Source organism: Neolamprologus multifasciatus, chromosome 1 (genome assembly GCF_963576455.1).
Source record: "Neolamprologus multifasciatus chromosome 1, fNeoMul1.2, whole genome shotgun sequence".
NCBI classification, from domain to species: Eukaryota; Metazoa; Chordata; class Actinopteri; order Cichliformes; family Cichlidae; genus Neolamprologus; species Neolamprologus multifasciatus.
The window spans coordinates 20,896,617-20,911,419 of NC_140439.1; the positions used below are offsets into that span (position 1 = coordinate 20,896,617).

Consider the following 14,803-nt stretch of genomic DNA (forward strand, 5'->3'; position numbering starts at 1 on the left):
GGCTTCATCATGTTTAATGATTTAAAAGTTAAGTTGAATACTGGGAATACTCCAATGCTGGCTCTCTCATTTAAAAAGCCCTAACCTCCCTTCCAGATGTAAAGACTGATCTCTCTTAACAACATGCACCACAAATGGTTAGTATTCTGCTATAAGCCACTCATTCCTTCAATGATAAATTATTTGAACTGAATTCACAACACACATGCTTTTTCCATTTCATATCATGCAGACATTTTAGTCCCTGGTCTCATTTTACAAAAGTCACACAGCCTCACAGGCTCCTCACTCACACACATATAATCTAATATGATGACTCAAAGAAATTCAAAAATCCCCTAAGATCAAAGATAATCCTAAATATCATAAAGTCTATTCCCAAATTATTCTGTCCTTTCACCCAACTAGACGGTAATGATGGCACAGACTAGAAATCGAGCCCATGAATAAGGAGAAAAGGTTGCAAATGGAGGAAAATTGAATGATAAGCTCTATTTGATGTGTAAGAGAAGACCGTAAGAAAGTACAAATGGCAGGTTTGGAAATCTCTCTCTTTTCTTTTTTAGCATAATTTCATGTTCTGATGGGTTTGTCATTATTTAGCTCCTCACTCAACAAGGTTGAACTGCTTAATTCTATGGTTTAAGTCCATTTAACACAACTCCAGATGCTTTGACATTTTATCTCCCATTAAAAAAAAAAAGAAGAGAAAGAGGTGTGCCCAAAAAAAGCGGTTCTCAAAAATGATCCAAAAGTGAATCAATTCCCAAAAATTCCCTTGTTAAAACTGACCAGAAAGAGCCATGTACACAGTCTCAATAGCTAATTTTTTAACTTCATTTCAATTGTATTGAGGCATTCGGTTTTTAAACCCTTTCATTTGATTAGGGATGAAAGTTTGGTGTGTGGCCACTTATGATCATAGTTGCCATTCATCTTCTCAGTCTCAGTGTTGGAAATTCCACTATGCTAGTGCTGTCGGTGACATCTGGAGCATTTTTAATTCGATTATCTGACCAATAATATGGCTTGCTGTGTGCTTTATTGTTATTATTATTATTATTCACAAACAGTGAAACTCTAATTAATGATTAGTAACCACGTCTTGATGCATTCTCAATCATCCAGGAAAATAAATGATACATTTTTCCTCAGCAACCTGTGGTTATTAATCTCCAAAAGTTGATTCTGTTCATCTGGACGTAGCGTTTTCTGGGACAAACATTTCGTCACTGAAGAAGTCACTTGGATGAGTGACGAAACGTTTCTCCCAGAAAACGCTACGTCCAGATGAACAGAATCAACTTTTGGAGATTAATAACCACAGGTTGCTGAGGAAAAATGTATCATTCTCAACTGGTTGGCAAGCGGTTGCTGGAGATTGCTCGTAGTCGCTACGTAAAACTGGGTTGCAAAGGGCATATATGGTGCTGCACGAAAAATATCCTTGCAAATGATTTGGTTGCTAAGAAATTACTGCACTTGCTCGTACATGGATGCATGGATGATGCCAACCTACCTGCAAACACTTGCCAAGCAAGTCTGCATCTTCCATGCAAACTACTGATGACAGCAGCAATCTGCTAGCAACCAAAGCAGTCACAAGGGAGTTTTTTTGGTGCAGCACTGTGTGTTGCACCACACAGATTTCACCTAGCTCACCATGCACATTTTCCCCTAGCATCTAGTAGTTGTCATATGTGCACAAACCAGTCTGCAGCTCTGTGAGACTGAGGTCATATAGCATTAATTTGTAGGTTTAGCATTGTCTAATAATGTAGCACTTCACCCTCTTGTACCAATGTGTTCACTTCTGGCTCCAACCCCCCCAGCATGGCAGCAGTCAAAATAACACAGAGGCTTCACAAACCAACTGGTGACATCATGTTGGCTAGGTCTTTTATATCGAGTCTATTTGATGGGTCTATGAAGAATAGGGAGGCTTTCTGATATATAGAGTAGGGAGTAAATTTGTTAGAAAACAGTGTGTGATTATTATGATAATGGCAGCAGTGTGTGTATGTGCTTGTGTGCACGTGAATGAGCGAGAGTTAGAGAAAGTGAGAGCGAAAGAGAGAGATTTAGGTCACACTGGGACTTACAACTGCAAAATTAATATGCCCTCACTCCTGAAACATCAACAAATAATAAAATACTTTGCTTTACATAACTTATTAAGATGCTCTCTCTCTCCCTCATGCTTTCAGCATGCAAATTAATACACTGATCATTTGAATAATCATTTGCATTCCAGATCTCACAATTTCATGTCCAAACTTTAACGGCTCCCGGAGTTCTCGTTTTAACAGTAGCTACACAGACAGTCCTTATGGTTCAAATATTTTAACATGACTATTCCAACCTAACAAGCATAAATTAAGTAAATTCCTATCTTGTGACAGAGATAGGCCATCTGAAGGAAGAATCAGAGTTTGAATTATTCAGCAGACCTTAATTTTACGGGTACTGTTGACTGTGGTGAAATTATTAAAAAAAAAAGTTGTGGGGCTGGCAGTGAAGGATGATAGTATATTATCTGTGAGTTTAAGAGTTCAGTGGCTATGAGGACTTCCTCTGCTGTCTCAGAGATCTCAGAGGAAAGAATGCTCTGTAAATCCATGTGAAGACTGAAAAGAAAATTTTAAAACACAAACGTGTGAAAGTACTTATGCTGAACAAAAGCCTGCACTTGAATCCCTTGCTTTCATTAGCTTGGCCAAGTAGCAGAAAAGTGTGAGGGTGACCCAGAGGTTTGCCACATAAATGAAGCAGGGTGAGGTGAAGGTGAATAGGCAAGAGAGACGATATGCTGGGGGTGGGGTTTAAAAGGCATGGTAGTTAAACTTTTTTCTGTCTCTCACTCTCTCTCTGTCTATTCTGGGCATCAGTGTGTCATGAAGGAATGTGAGGGCCATAAAATATCAGTGCCCTTGAGAAGCTGAAGAGCATTCTTGTCCCCAACTCTTAAAGCTGTCTTTCACTTACAATCACTTTTCCCGACTCACCCTTCGCTCTTATTTCAGAAGTAAGTTTAAAGTAGAACACAGGTGTAGAAGATGGCACCCATGGGAGAGATAACGTTTGGGAAAATTCCTGGGATTAAAAAAAATAATAATAATACAAACTTTCTTTCTGGCATCTTTCATCTGACGCACTAAGTTGAGTTTCAAAACTATGCCTTTGTCTCCTTTTGTGTCTGCACCCCCACATACCCATAGAGCTACCCCTTACATTACTACCTTGTAATTTCCATATAATAATTTAAACAGGGGATTCTATTCTCTGCTGCTTCTTTCGTTTTCATCCCATCATTTTATCCATCTTTTGTATTCAAGAATAAAACCCATAATGAGAAAACAAGGTGCAAAATGATCTTTTCCAGAACCACTAATAAAAACCGCATTACACCCTGGGCTGCACCGCTTAATTACAAAAGGATGAAATCTTTTCTTCTACATCTGGAGAAAACATTGGCTGCATAAGACTGAGGGATTTACAGCTCCCAGTTCTAACCTTGGACTCCAGCACACAGCAATTAGGCAAAACATGGATGGACAACCAGAGCCATGAACTTCAGGAAGAGATGGCTATTCTCTCTTGACACAAGGGGAAAAAAAACCCTGAGGTCCCACAGTTTCAAATAAAAATTGTAGTCCCGGGAAACTGGTGGATGATTTTTTTTTTTAAATGAATCCTCAGTAGTAGCCACAGATGGGTAAATCTGACTTTCCAATGCGCTGAGGACACCACATTACATTTTGTGTTACACAATCCATACAAAATAGGATGCCTTGAGGAAAACATCTATCAGCATTATCCCTATGACCTGTCAGAAATCCAGGTAACACACTGCTGAAGTTCTAAAATCCAACGGTAATCAATGCATCGCAAAATGGAACAACCTTAGGGTATGATTTGTTAAGACAAATAAAAACTGGGAAACAACTTAGGAGCAATTGCTCTACAGGAAGGAAAGCAAGGGTCTCACAAGGCTGTCAAATAACTGCATGTTATGAAGTGCATATAAATCAATATCAAATATATAAAAAATACTTACTTAGTAATAACAAAGCATTTGGTACTCAAACATCCTTTTTTAGTCAAAACGGGAAGGTTACAAGGCAAGGGAAATATTACAACACTTAGGGGCATGTATCCATCCCTCTGTAGAGTGTTGCTGTCCCATGACTCTGCCCTGCTGGCCAAACCCAAACTGAATACCGGTCCCTGTGTGCTCATCCTGGCACCTAAATCCTCTCCCTCCTCTCATCTCTCTTTACCCCACTTTAATGTACAGCTGCACTAAACACAGACCTCAAAACTGAGTAGTTTTGTGGCCCAGACCACACAGAGGCCATTAATCTGGTGGCTAAGCCACTGATGTATTGATGGCACAGAGTCAGTAAGCTTGCCTGCTTCTGTCTCTCCATCCCCTTAGCTTAGGAGCTACGCTGCAGAGATTCACAGGAGCCCTGGTGTGGCGCCCCAGAGAAGCATTTACCTGTAAACTGACACTGTTGGTCTTTCAGGTGTGGTGGCTATACACCACCTGATCTGTTGACCAACTGGACCTAAAGAACTTGAAGTCTGAAACTCAACTGAGTCGAGCTAAGAGCCACATAGCAGTTTTGCATGCACTCACAATACATCATAAGTATATGAGCAGGAAATTCTGCTTTCTGAATCACACACAGCAACATTTAAGAAAAAGAAATTCTGTTAAACTGCTGTCTAGGCTAGTCATATTTCCAAAATAGAAGAGAATTAACGTCAGCACTACTATTAATGTCTTGTGGAAATCAGATGGAAACCATAAATACTTTCAGAATACTGCAGAATACTGATTGTGAGAATAACGTGAAAGGTCTTTACTTCAAGCCGGGGATTTACAGCAATTTACTTATTTTCAGATGACAGTCAGTCCACATGGCAACTCATTTTACTGCAGTTTGACTATCAAATTTATAGATTCGAAGACACTGCAGAAGCTGTTGATTACATGGACTGATATAAGGGTCTTTTTGAAGAAAAAATATGACTATCAAATATATATGTTCAAAGACACTGTAAAAACTGCTGATTATAGAGGCTGATAAGGGGGTCATTTTAAAAACAAAAAGGTATATCATTGCCAGGCACCTTTGAAGTAAGGTTTTGTGGAATTAGTAAACAAAGACAGAAACAACTCGCTTGAAATATCATCTTTACAGAACTTTAGCAGGTGAGAAGTTTGTCCAAGATGTAAATGCTCGCTCAATAATCTCTCCATCTCCTACGATCAAATTAAGAACTTCATTTTACTGTTTTACTGTCGCAATTGCAAAATTTTTAAATAAATTGAAGCCGGGAAGGCTTTATGGGCTTGGGAGCCTGACCTTTTGATTTAGTGAGAGAATCAGTGTGTTGGTAATAATGTTAACAGCTCTGCAGTGAGGTTCGAGAATTTCTAACAGGCAGGAAGAGGACTTAGCTGGGAATCCCCCCTAAAAAATAAAATTTAAATTAAATAAAAGCACATATAAAACTTTATTCAAATCCACATCTCCACAGTTTCACTCTCCATGTTTTGAGTTACTTTTGGAAAAAAGATTTCCACTGTAGAATTGAAAAAAAAGAAGAAAAAAAGCAAAAGAAAGAAAGAAAAGTGAATGTAACAATATTTTTTTAAACAATTACTTAATTGAAAAAAAAAACTACAAATTTGGTGGGAGATGCACAGCGGTTTTGTCACTTTAGGCAAGTGCTTTGTGGTGTAAATCTACAGTGAGGCAAAGTGGAGCTTATCTCTGTCTGAAACCAATGAACCTAGTCACAAAAACCTGTGCCTCATATCTGTTTACTTTAACAAACCCATAACCTACACTTTATGCACTTCTCTCTTGCCCAAAAACACACACATAAAAAAGTCATATAACAACAAATAAAAAAAATAACATAATGGCAGACAATCAAAACACAAAGAGCGTTAGGAACAGGAAATTACCAAAGAACACAGAAAATGTGTCACTCTATCTAAAACAAACCCCGGACTGAGCACCTGGTTTATAATCCACCAGATTTTTAACTCTAGCAACTGCGGGGGAAAAAAGCTGAGAGCTGAGAAAAGTCTATCCTCCCCTGTCAAAGGAGCTTTCTCCTTCCTCCCTTTTTGCTTTCATTCACTGTCACTGAGTAAGCCCCAGCAACACCCACAGTAGGGCCTGTGCACATACAATCAACACCACCAGCAGCAACAGCTGTGCCACGGGTCAAAGCCTGACCCTTTCTCTGGCCTTCTCAAGGGGTGGGAGCTAGAAGAGTTGTGAAATTTTTGCACACAGCCAAACACTAACCCCTGCTAGCTCCCCCTTACATGCCTAACAGCCGCTCTCTTAAATCCACCCTGGTTCTCTGTGCTGTAATGCTCCTTCCTTGTTTCACCCACCACTGAGTAAGTGCGATTTGTTTGAAGTAAGATGCAAGAGTTTAAGACCCTGCAGGTGACTACTGAAACAAAGAGTGTAACCAGGGTTCTGGATCATAACAATGTTAACTGGGGAGTAAACAGAGGCAGGGGCCGACACAGAACTTCTCTATGAACTACTGAAAAGATACCTTTCATGTGCCCTATGGCATTTTAGATGACACGGCTGCTCTGTGTGTGCGCCTGCCTGTTCGTCTCTCTGTTTGTGTGTGCATTCACACACTTGTGCATGTGAAAGGAGAGAATGGGCTGTCTCCCAGGATGTGCAGTGAGCGCTTTATTAGAGTGGTAGTACCAGTAAATCAGAGCTCAGCTCTTCCTGGAACTGCTGCAACCTTTCCCACTGAGCACTATTACTGAACAATCATAGGCTAGCCATGATAATTAGCAGTGTATCCTCTAGCACCCCCCCCCCCCCCCCATCACCCTCACTCCTGTCTGTCTCTCCATCCACCACCTACCAGTCCCCCTCATAGAGAAATGCGTCATACGTGAGAGGGTAAAGCGAGGCACCCACTCGCCCAAGTTTTGGACACCTCAGATTACCTGTTATAATTTTTGTCTTAATAGCAATGAGAGTAAGAATTTGGGCACATTCGTGAGAAAAGTTTAAGACACTGGGAGAAAGATATAATCACGACAAGCCCAGTCAGCAAGTAAAGAAAGAAAACAACAATTCAAAAAACCCACCTTACCTACTGTAGGATGCCACAAGATGCCTTACTCTCCGCTAGAGAGCTCTTGGACCAAGACCAAATCAACCAGACTGCTGTACACATCCAAAATACACATCAGCATTATTTGATTGCAAAACTACAACATTTTTCCAGAGTTGGAATCAAATCCATAACCTATTTGTGGTTGTTCTCCAACTGCATTCCAATGCATAGTCCAAGAAGACTCGAGTCAATCCCAGTAGTTCTGATCATTAACAGGGAGCGGTCATCATTGCTTGGATTCCCGCATCTGAGAAGCCAGTGCTTCTGCTGAGTAGCATCATCAGTGAAACACCTTAATGCCTTTTCATGTAACCACTAATCCCTTCATTTACATTACGGCCTCTTTTCCTCTATTATGTTTCATCATGATTATTTGCTCTCTGCAGAGTGTGGACATTTTCTTTCCTCAGTGTTCACTGATTCTTTTGGATTGCACTGAGGGGTAAAATAAGAGCAGTAACTCTACACAAGTCACAGATGTTTTCTGTCCGTTAATGGGCAGAACATATGATCAAAAGCCCTGTTCTTAACGGTAAGGCATGGGACAGTCCTTGCGACCGGCTGTGTAAGGCAGAAAAGAGGGAGTCGGATTTTTTAACACTCCTCTGTGCTCAGTAGGGAAGGAGCAGAACAGAGGAAGGGATTTCAGGACTTGCTTGGTTAAAGATTCCCCATCTGATAGTGATGGCACTTTCCCCCCCGTCTTTCCATGGCCAAGCGGCATCTGGAGTGGATTTTGTGCTAGCAGACACCGAGGAACATGATTACATTCGGCTAACTGCGCTCTAAACTGATTATGCATGTGCCAAGCTAATGGACTACATTTGCAAGAGGAAAAATAACATCCAATCAATCTCAATTACCGCCGATTGCACCGGCCCCCGAGACAAGGAAGGTAGCCAGCTAACCCCCCATGCTCCTCCCCTTTCCCCCAACCCTTGACTGGAAGCTGAGGCCTGTGGCTTGGCCTGGTTAGTCCCCACCCTTTCTGTCTGGCCAAAGCAGTGGGGCCTGGACCTAGATGAGTCTCTCACCTCCACACTAAAACACAGTGAAGCCCCTAGGCCTGAGTGGAGAGCTGTATCTATATCACATTAGCCAGTGGAGGGTTCTCTAGGAGTGACCATCCTGTGAGCAGATGGGCGATCATCATGCTGTCATCAGAGCGACCAAAATCCCCATGATCCATGGGAAAAAGAGAAGGTATAAGTTAGTTTCAGTGCACAGGGGACTGAAGCAGAACTCACAGACTTCAGAATTGGTATCTCTGAACTGAGAGCACAGTACACAGGGGAAAAGAGCATCACCCCCCACTGTGTGGTGGTCTAGTGGTCAGGATGACTTGCTGGATCGTTCTGTGGTCTTTTGGAACATTCCAATACATGGGGTGGTGGGGGTGATATTTTTAGAAAGCCCTAATATGGGCCGCATACCACAGACTCTCAAATTATCCCATCCAGCTTAGCCCTCAGTTTAAACCTTCCTTTTTAATTCCAGTAATTACAGGCTCCAATTTATATGGAGCTGTGCACACAAAGGGCCTGTTTAATGCAAACCAGTTTGATTTGGGTGAAGTGTCCCAAGCATCTCCCACATCTTACAGCCTGTTTATGCTGACTTGATGATTTATTTTCTCCCCAAAAAGGTTAAAAATGGTGCTATTTGCATCAGATTTCTTTGGGGAAGCATAAATGAATGGTGATTTTTTCTTTTTTTGCGCATGCATAATATACCAAGTTGGTTTTACAGGCTTTTAGGGCACTGTGGTTTTCTGTCTGTCAGTATCTCTACCAGGACAGTAAATTCAAAATGGTAAGAAAACTGACATTGTCAAGTGGGGAGCCAGTACAGTGAAAAAACCTTAAAACCATGTGCTTGTCCGTTAAACATTGATGAGTCGTAAAACACTGTATTAATTCTTGTTGACTCATGAACATTTAGGTTTTGGAGTAAGGTCTGGGATGAGAAGAGCTTAAAAAGACCACTATGTTCTCTTGAGAGAGCAGGTAATTTCTGGACAAATGCACATACTCCCAGTCAGAAGATCAATTGGTTTTAAGAAATATGGAGCCATCTTAAGAGGCTTAAGTCATAAAAAATGATCATGCCTGGATGTGTTGTACATATTTAATCCCCCACAGCCCAAAGAGCAGTGTGACATATGTCTCTTCTCTCCTAAAACTTGCACAGACAAAGAAATAGGGGAGATTTTTTGGGGGGTTTGCACTACAGTTGAAGCACAAAGATGTAGAAGAAGTTATACTCTATGCGGCAAAGCAAAACATGGATCTTTCTCAAAAAGGTGTAAGCATGAGAGAAAGTAAGCCAGAGCTGGTCCATTTCGTTCTAATGGGAGACTGTTATTGGAATTTGGCCCAGTAAGTCCAGAAGCTAAGGTTAAGAGAGGAGGACCAAAAACTGGGAAACACATGCACTGACCTGACAAATTCACAGACTATGTGTTTACACTAAAATGTTAATATCAGAGTGTTTGTGTATGATAGCATTAAGAGTTCCTTAAAGTAGCCAGCTCTGGCTATGAGCACAGCAGCACTGCCTTCCTGCAGTTTAAACCTTGAGTTTGCAAGGGGCAGCCAATCACAAGAAAGGTGGCTTAAAATAAGGAGGGTGTTTAAGGTAGAGGAGGCTGCACCCAAACCCCCTTAAGATAAATAAGGATTATACTGAAGGGAATTAAAATAATTCTTAATATAGTGCAAGAATATAAATATGAAGCTGGAAATGACGCTATAATGCTATAATGCTAATCTAAAAATGTCCCTGTGGTCTCTCTTTTCATGGAGCAAACCACAGAATGACAAGCTAAACACCTCCTGACCTCTTTAAAAGTAGCAACAGAAGCCCCGCTTCACACCTTCCCCTTTAAGAAAAAATGAAAATTGATTTTTTTTTTTTTTACATTTTGCTGTTACTTCAATACAAAGAAGCTGTGAGGAGGAAACACGGCTGTCATTTCAGCCGGCCTGACAAACACTCATAATGCTGAAATGCTTTCAAATGGACAAGATTTTTGAAGAGGTTCAAAATGACCACTTCACCTTAGTTTTTAATGCGGTTAAAACACCATGCTTGAAGTAGCACATTTTTCACATACCTTTTAATACCTCCATTGCACTGTCAACTGAGTTCTTTAAATACTCAAACAAGGATGCTGAAGCTAGATTACAAATAAGGATGACATCTATTAGGCAGCATTCAGTGCTTTGTGTTGGATCCTGTTGTGTGTGTAGTGTATGCTTATAGCAAGTATGTTTGGTCAGTGTTGGTATGTGTTTTGTTATCTGTGCGTGTGTGCGCAACTATGCCAGTTTGGGTTAAGCACAGAGTGGCCGAAGCCGCAGACACACAGGATAGGTACCTAAGTGGAATCAGGCCTGTTAGATTTATGGCCATTTGTTCGGAGAGTGTTCATCCACTGGCTATTATGGAATGATTAGAGGAGAAGGTGAAGCTCCAAGTCCAGCAAAAATCAATACGGCTGTCGAGAACAATTCAGCCTTTCCCGCTCCGAGGAGTATTAGCACCAAACCTCTGTCTCCTAACACTTCTTCATTCGTCTCCAAGTGATTCAGGCCCAAGCTTCCAAAACAGCTACGCCTGTTCTGTCCTGCATGTTCTTCTCATTGCAGCAGTGGGGCCCTGCTTCTATATGACAACTGGGAAGGCAACAGCTACACGACAAAGCTTTCATTCATTCCTCTGGAGTGCACCGAGTAACGGTGCAAAGCTAAAACATGTACTGTGTGTTGCAGAGAAGCATTGCTCTAACGGGGATTCGTTTTTAAGATTTGTTTTGCATTTTTAGCAAAACAAAGTTCTGAAGTTCAAAGACTAAAAATAATGTCAAATGTGACATTGAGTCTGTATTAAAACACTTCAAATGATGCATTAATGACAGAATTGTAAATCGGCAGTTGTGTTGCATGAACAGGACAAGGCTGAATAATGGGTTTGATAAAAAAAATAAAAATAAAAAACAAACTTGTGGATCACTGACCTTGTACAGTTTAAGGCTAGCCTCATGGCGGGAATTGACAGTGTGCATCCTCAGCTTCTCCAGGCTATTAGTGTAGTAGTCGCAGGCATTGCACTTTAGGTGCACCGGATTGCCTATGGCCACACATTTCAGGCGCCATTCGTTGCCTTTGCCCCCTTCTTTGATGTGGGCCACAAGCTGGTACTTTTGCACATGCTTGTCTGTTTTGCAGTGCAGCTGGAAGTTGGCCTTGAGCTGAGTAGTGTAGTGGCACAACTTGCACTGATGCGAGTCTCCAACAATGGCACGCCACTCCTCCTCCGGCAGGCTCCGTTCAGCTCCCATATGCATGCCAAGCACATCCAGGTTATCAGTGGTGAAGCGGTTGCACACAGCGCACTGAAAGAGCTTGAGAGAAGGATCTATAGTCTGCGATAAACTTTCTCCCAGGGTCATCAGTTCTTCAGACACCAACTGCCCACCACCTAGCCGCACATCCATAGGGATTTCCCCACCTACTAGAACAAAGCAAACACACGAAAAGAAAACAAAACAAAGAGAGGAAAACAGTATCATCAGCTGAGACCTATTCAAAGCATACAGTCTAGATCGCTATTTCAAGTAAATACATGCTTAAAAGAATGTGTCTGGTAGGTATGATATTATGTGAAGGATAATGCTCATTTTAGTTTGTCTCTAGCCAACAAATAGCTCTGAGCTAGGAAACAAGAGCGCCTGGACATTTCTACAAAAGCCTTCCAATGCCAGAAAATGAACATGCACATTTTCACTGTTTGGGCTGATGCTCTTTCATCTCCTGCCTGTAAATCAACTCTAAAGTTCAACAGAAAAAAGCAACATGTTTTCTAATTACAGTAAAGACTTTCCAAGCTCAAAATACTGTGAATCAACCCCACTCCCCTTGTTCACACAATGATGCTTTTTATTCTTTTTAATTTACACTACTTTCCTTGGATTATTTTCCACCTTTCTCTTCAGATTACCTCTAACACCTAACAGATTAAGTCTGCTTGGTACTGAGTCGAACCATAGAGCAGAGGGGGAAAAAAACACAAAAAACTGCAAGCACATATCTTATGACACCGACCACATAATTGATGTCTGTAGAGTCTGGGAAAAAAATGAATGCTAAAAAAAAACGAGGTAAGAGCCGGTGTTTTTGCCTTTGCTTGCTGATCTTTAATCTTTCACTGGCCAGACCGAGCATGCAGGCTTGACCCTGCCTGGCTTTACACTAAATTAATTCCAGCAGCTTCTTTTTATTTATTGCTGCAGTATGCAGCCTGTTCTTGGACTTTTCTCCATTACCTGAGTTTTTATAGCCAGGAGAGGGAGACCTTTGAGAAGCCCTGTGAAATCACTCACAGACCCAGCTCCCCAGTCATGGCTCTTTATGCTCAATCATACAAAACCACAGATGCACACATATGTCATTATACTGTACCTACCTGCTTTCCCCCCCTTGCACTTCCCTTTTCTCTCATTGTCTGTTACTATCAAGATTTCATTATTTACCATAGACCCCTTGTCCACAACTAAATTTTGATTGCATGTCGTCAGACCAAGCTTTTGTTTAATATAGGCTGCTTTATATTCAAACTATTTTAATGTGAATCTCTGTATATTAGGCCATCCTTTTTTGTGCTAGGGGATTCTTGAAAAGAAAAAAAAGGTAAGAGACGGAATCTTTCCATTTGATCAGACTGTTTTCAAGACAAATGTTTTAGGTATATAACCATCTGACTTGACAGTTGTATTGCTCCACGGTGTGCTGTAACCATATTTCAGGACAGAGAAGTAAAAGTTGCACCTCTCTTTAACTCCTGTTCTTGATCTCGTATTGTCTTTATCAGGGCTGTAGTCCTGAGTTTTGGGAGCGAGGATAAGAAAGAAGCTGATATAACCTGAGGTCAGCACTTGCCATAAATTGTACCTCTTTAGAAATACACCCTACAGTAAAAAAAAAGAAAGAAAAAGAAATCCAGAATGAGAGCATAAAAAGTGCACCTCTGTGTCTGTTTGTTTAGGGATCTCGTACTGAGCCTTATGTATTATATGGTGGTACCGTTAATATCAGAGTGTTTGTGTATGATAGCGTTAAGAGTTCCTTAAAGTGTGACCATGGATAACACTACTGCAGTTTATGGGCCCAGACTGTGTAATTATTGCCTCTCTTGCAATATGCTTATTACTACTCACCTCACAGGAAAATGAACCAGATGGCAGAAGACGGAAAAAAAATTAATCACAGCAATAAATTCTTGTTTGTGTCTTCAAACTGGTGACAGTTGAAACAAGTCTGTACAAACTGTGTGGTTGTAACTGGTCCTACAAACACTTTGCTATGCTGCTGAATTACCCTTGCTGAGGCCTCTAACCTCCCTTCTTTGACCAAGATTAAATTTATAGCTGAAATTACTGACTTGGAAGAAATGGAGAACTCCAGTGGTGAAGTTCAGCAGCAGTTTGAAAGTAAAAAGCTAAGGCTGGTTGACTGTGTGGAAAGGAGGGGGGAAAGCGTAGATTATACATGTTTGGCCTTCTAAATCACCTTGTATGGATATCACACAGTGAGCTTCAAAATTCTGCTAAATCATATCAACACACTGTCATTTGAGTGCCCTGTAAAAGATTGCATGAGTAGGGAAATAAATAATCTTTTGCTTTCTGTATGCTGCCTGGCACATTTATTATAAGAAAAAAAATAGTTATGCTGGCCTTGTGCACTAGAACATTCTACCATTGCTGGTAAACACATATCTTATGGCATGAGAACAAGGCAGCTGCCTAGGTACAAATCCGTGATATGCCGGAGTACAGCATATTGTATGGCAGCTTATCGTTTTGGTTTGTTTTTCATTTGATAAAATTTTGCATTATTGTCTTGTGTTCATGTAAATGAATAAATTAGGAATCAAGATAGAGTTCAGCTAAAAGGTCTAGTCATTGTTTTTTCTTTTTTGTGGGGAAATGCTTTTGAGAACCAAATGGGACATACCAAGTGCAGGAGCCAAGGCAGCCATGTTCGGATCAAGGTGAAAGCTCCCCATCAGGAACTGGGCCTCAGCTCCAGCTGGGTCTATCTTGAGGCTTGGTGGAAGGCTCATGTTCTGCGTCAGGTAATACTGGTAGAGCTCAGCCTCAGAGGGTGAAGGCATAGCACCCAAGCCAAGTCGCCCATGCTGCATCTGAGTCACATTCTGCTGGAGCAGCATCATGTTGTGCATGTGCTTTTCACTAGTCATGTGAATACGAAGGTTCCGTGCCACATTGGTCTCGTAGTCACACACCTCACACCGCCAAGAAGGTTTGCTCTTCGGCTTGGTTGGGGAGGGGACCCCACAAGGTCCGGACATGTGAGTGGAGGATTGTGAAGGATGATGGTGGGGAGGGTGATGGCTACTGGCTTGGGTGACTGACGGGACAGCCACCACTCCTCCTGGTGTATGTCCAAACACCTGGTCCTGTGCAGAACCAATGGAGCCTCCATTCTGCAGTGTCTGCATATTGTTCAGGTGCTTGTCTGACTGCATGTGGATGCTTAAGTTCCCCTTTGTAGTGGTGGAGTAGTTACACACCTACGAAATACAATATCAGTTTTTC

General features: G+C 41.3%; 1 protein-coding gene across 9 annotated transcripts in view; it reads right to left on the reverse strand.

Annotated features, from left to right (window-relative positions):
- zfhx3b (zinc finger homeobox 3b) overlaps positions 1–14,803 on the reverse strand; it is a 287,490-nt gene that overhangs the window by 73,660 nt on the left and 199,027 nt on the right. For 8 of the 9 annotated variants that reach the window (XM_085162836.1, XM_085162793.1, XM_085162766.1 and 5 more), the window contains 2 exons: positions 14,199–14,778; positions 11,201–11,697 (listed from right to left, as the gene is read on the reverse strand). In XM_085162836.1, the coding sequence (XP_085018962.1) occupies positions 11,201–11,697; positions 14,199–14,778 (1,077 nt within the window). The remainder of the gene's footprint in view (positions 1–11,200; positions 11,698–14,198; positions 14,779–14,803) is intronic. The other variant, XM_085162826.1, reaches the window with a different exon arrangement.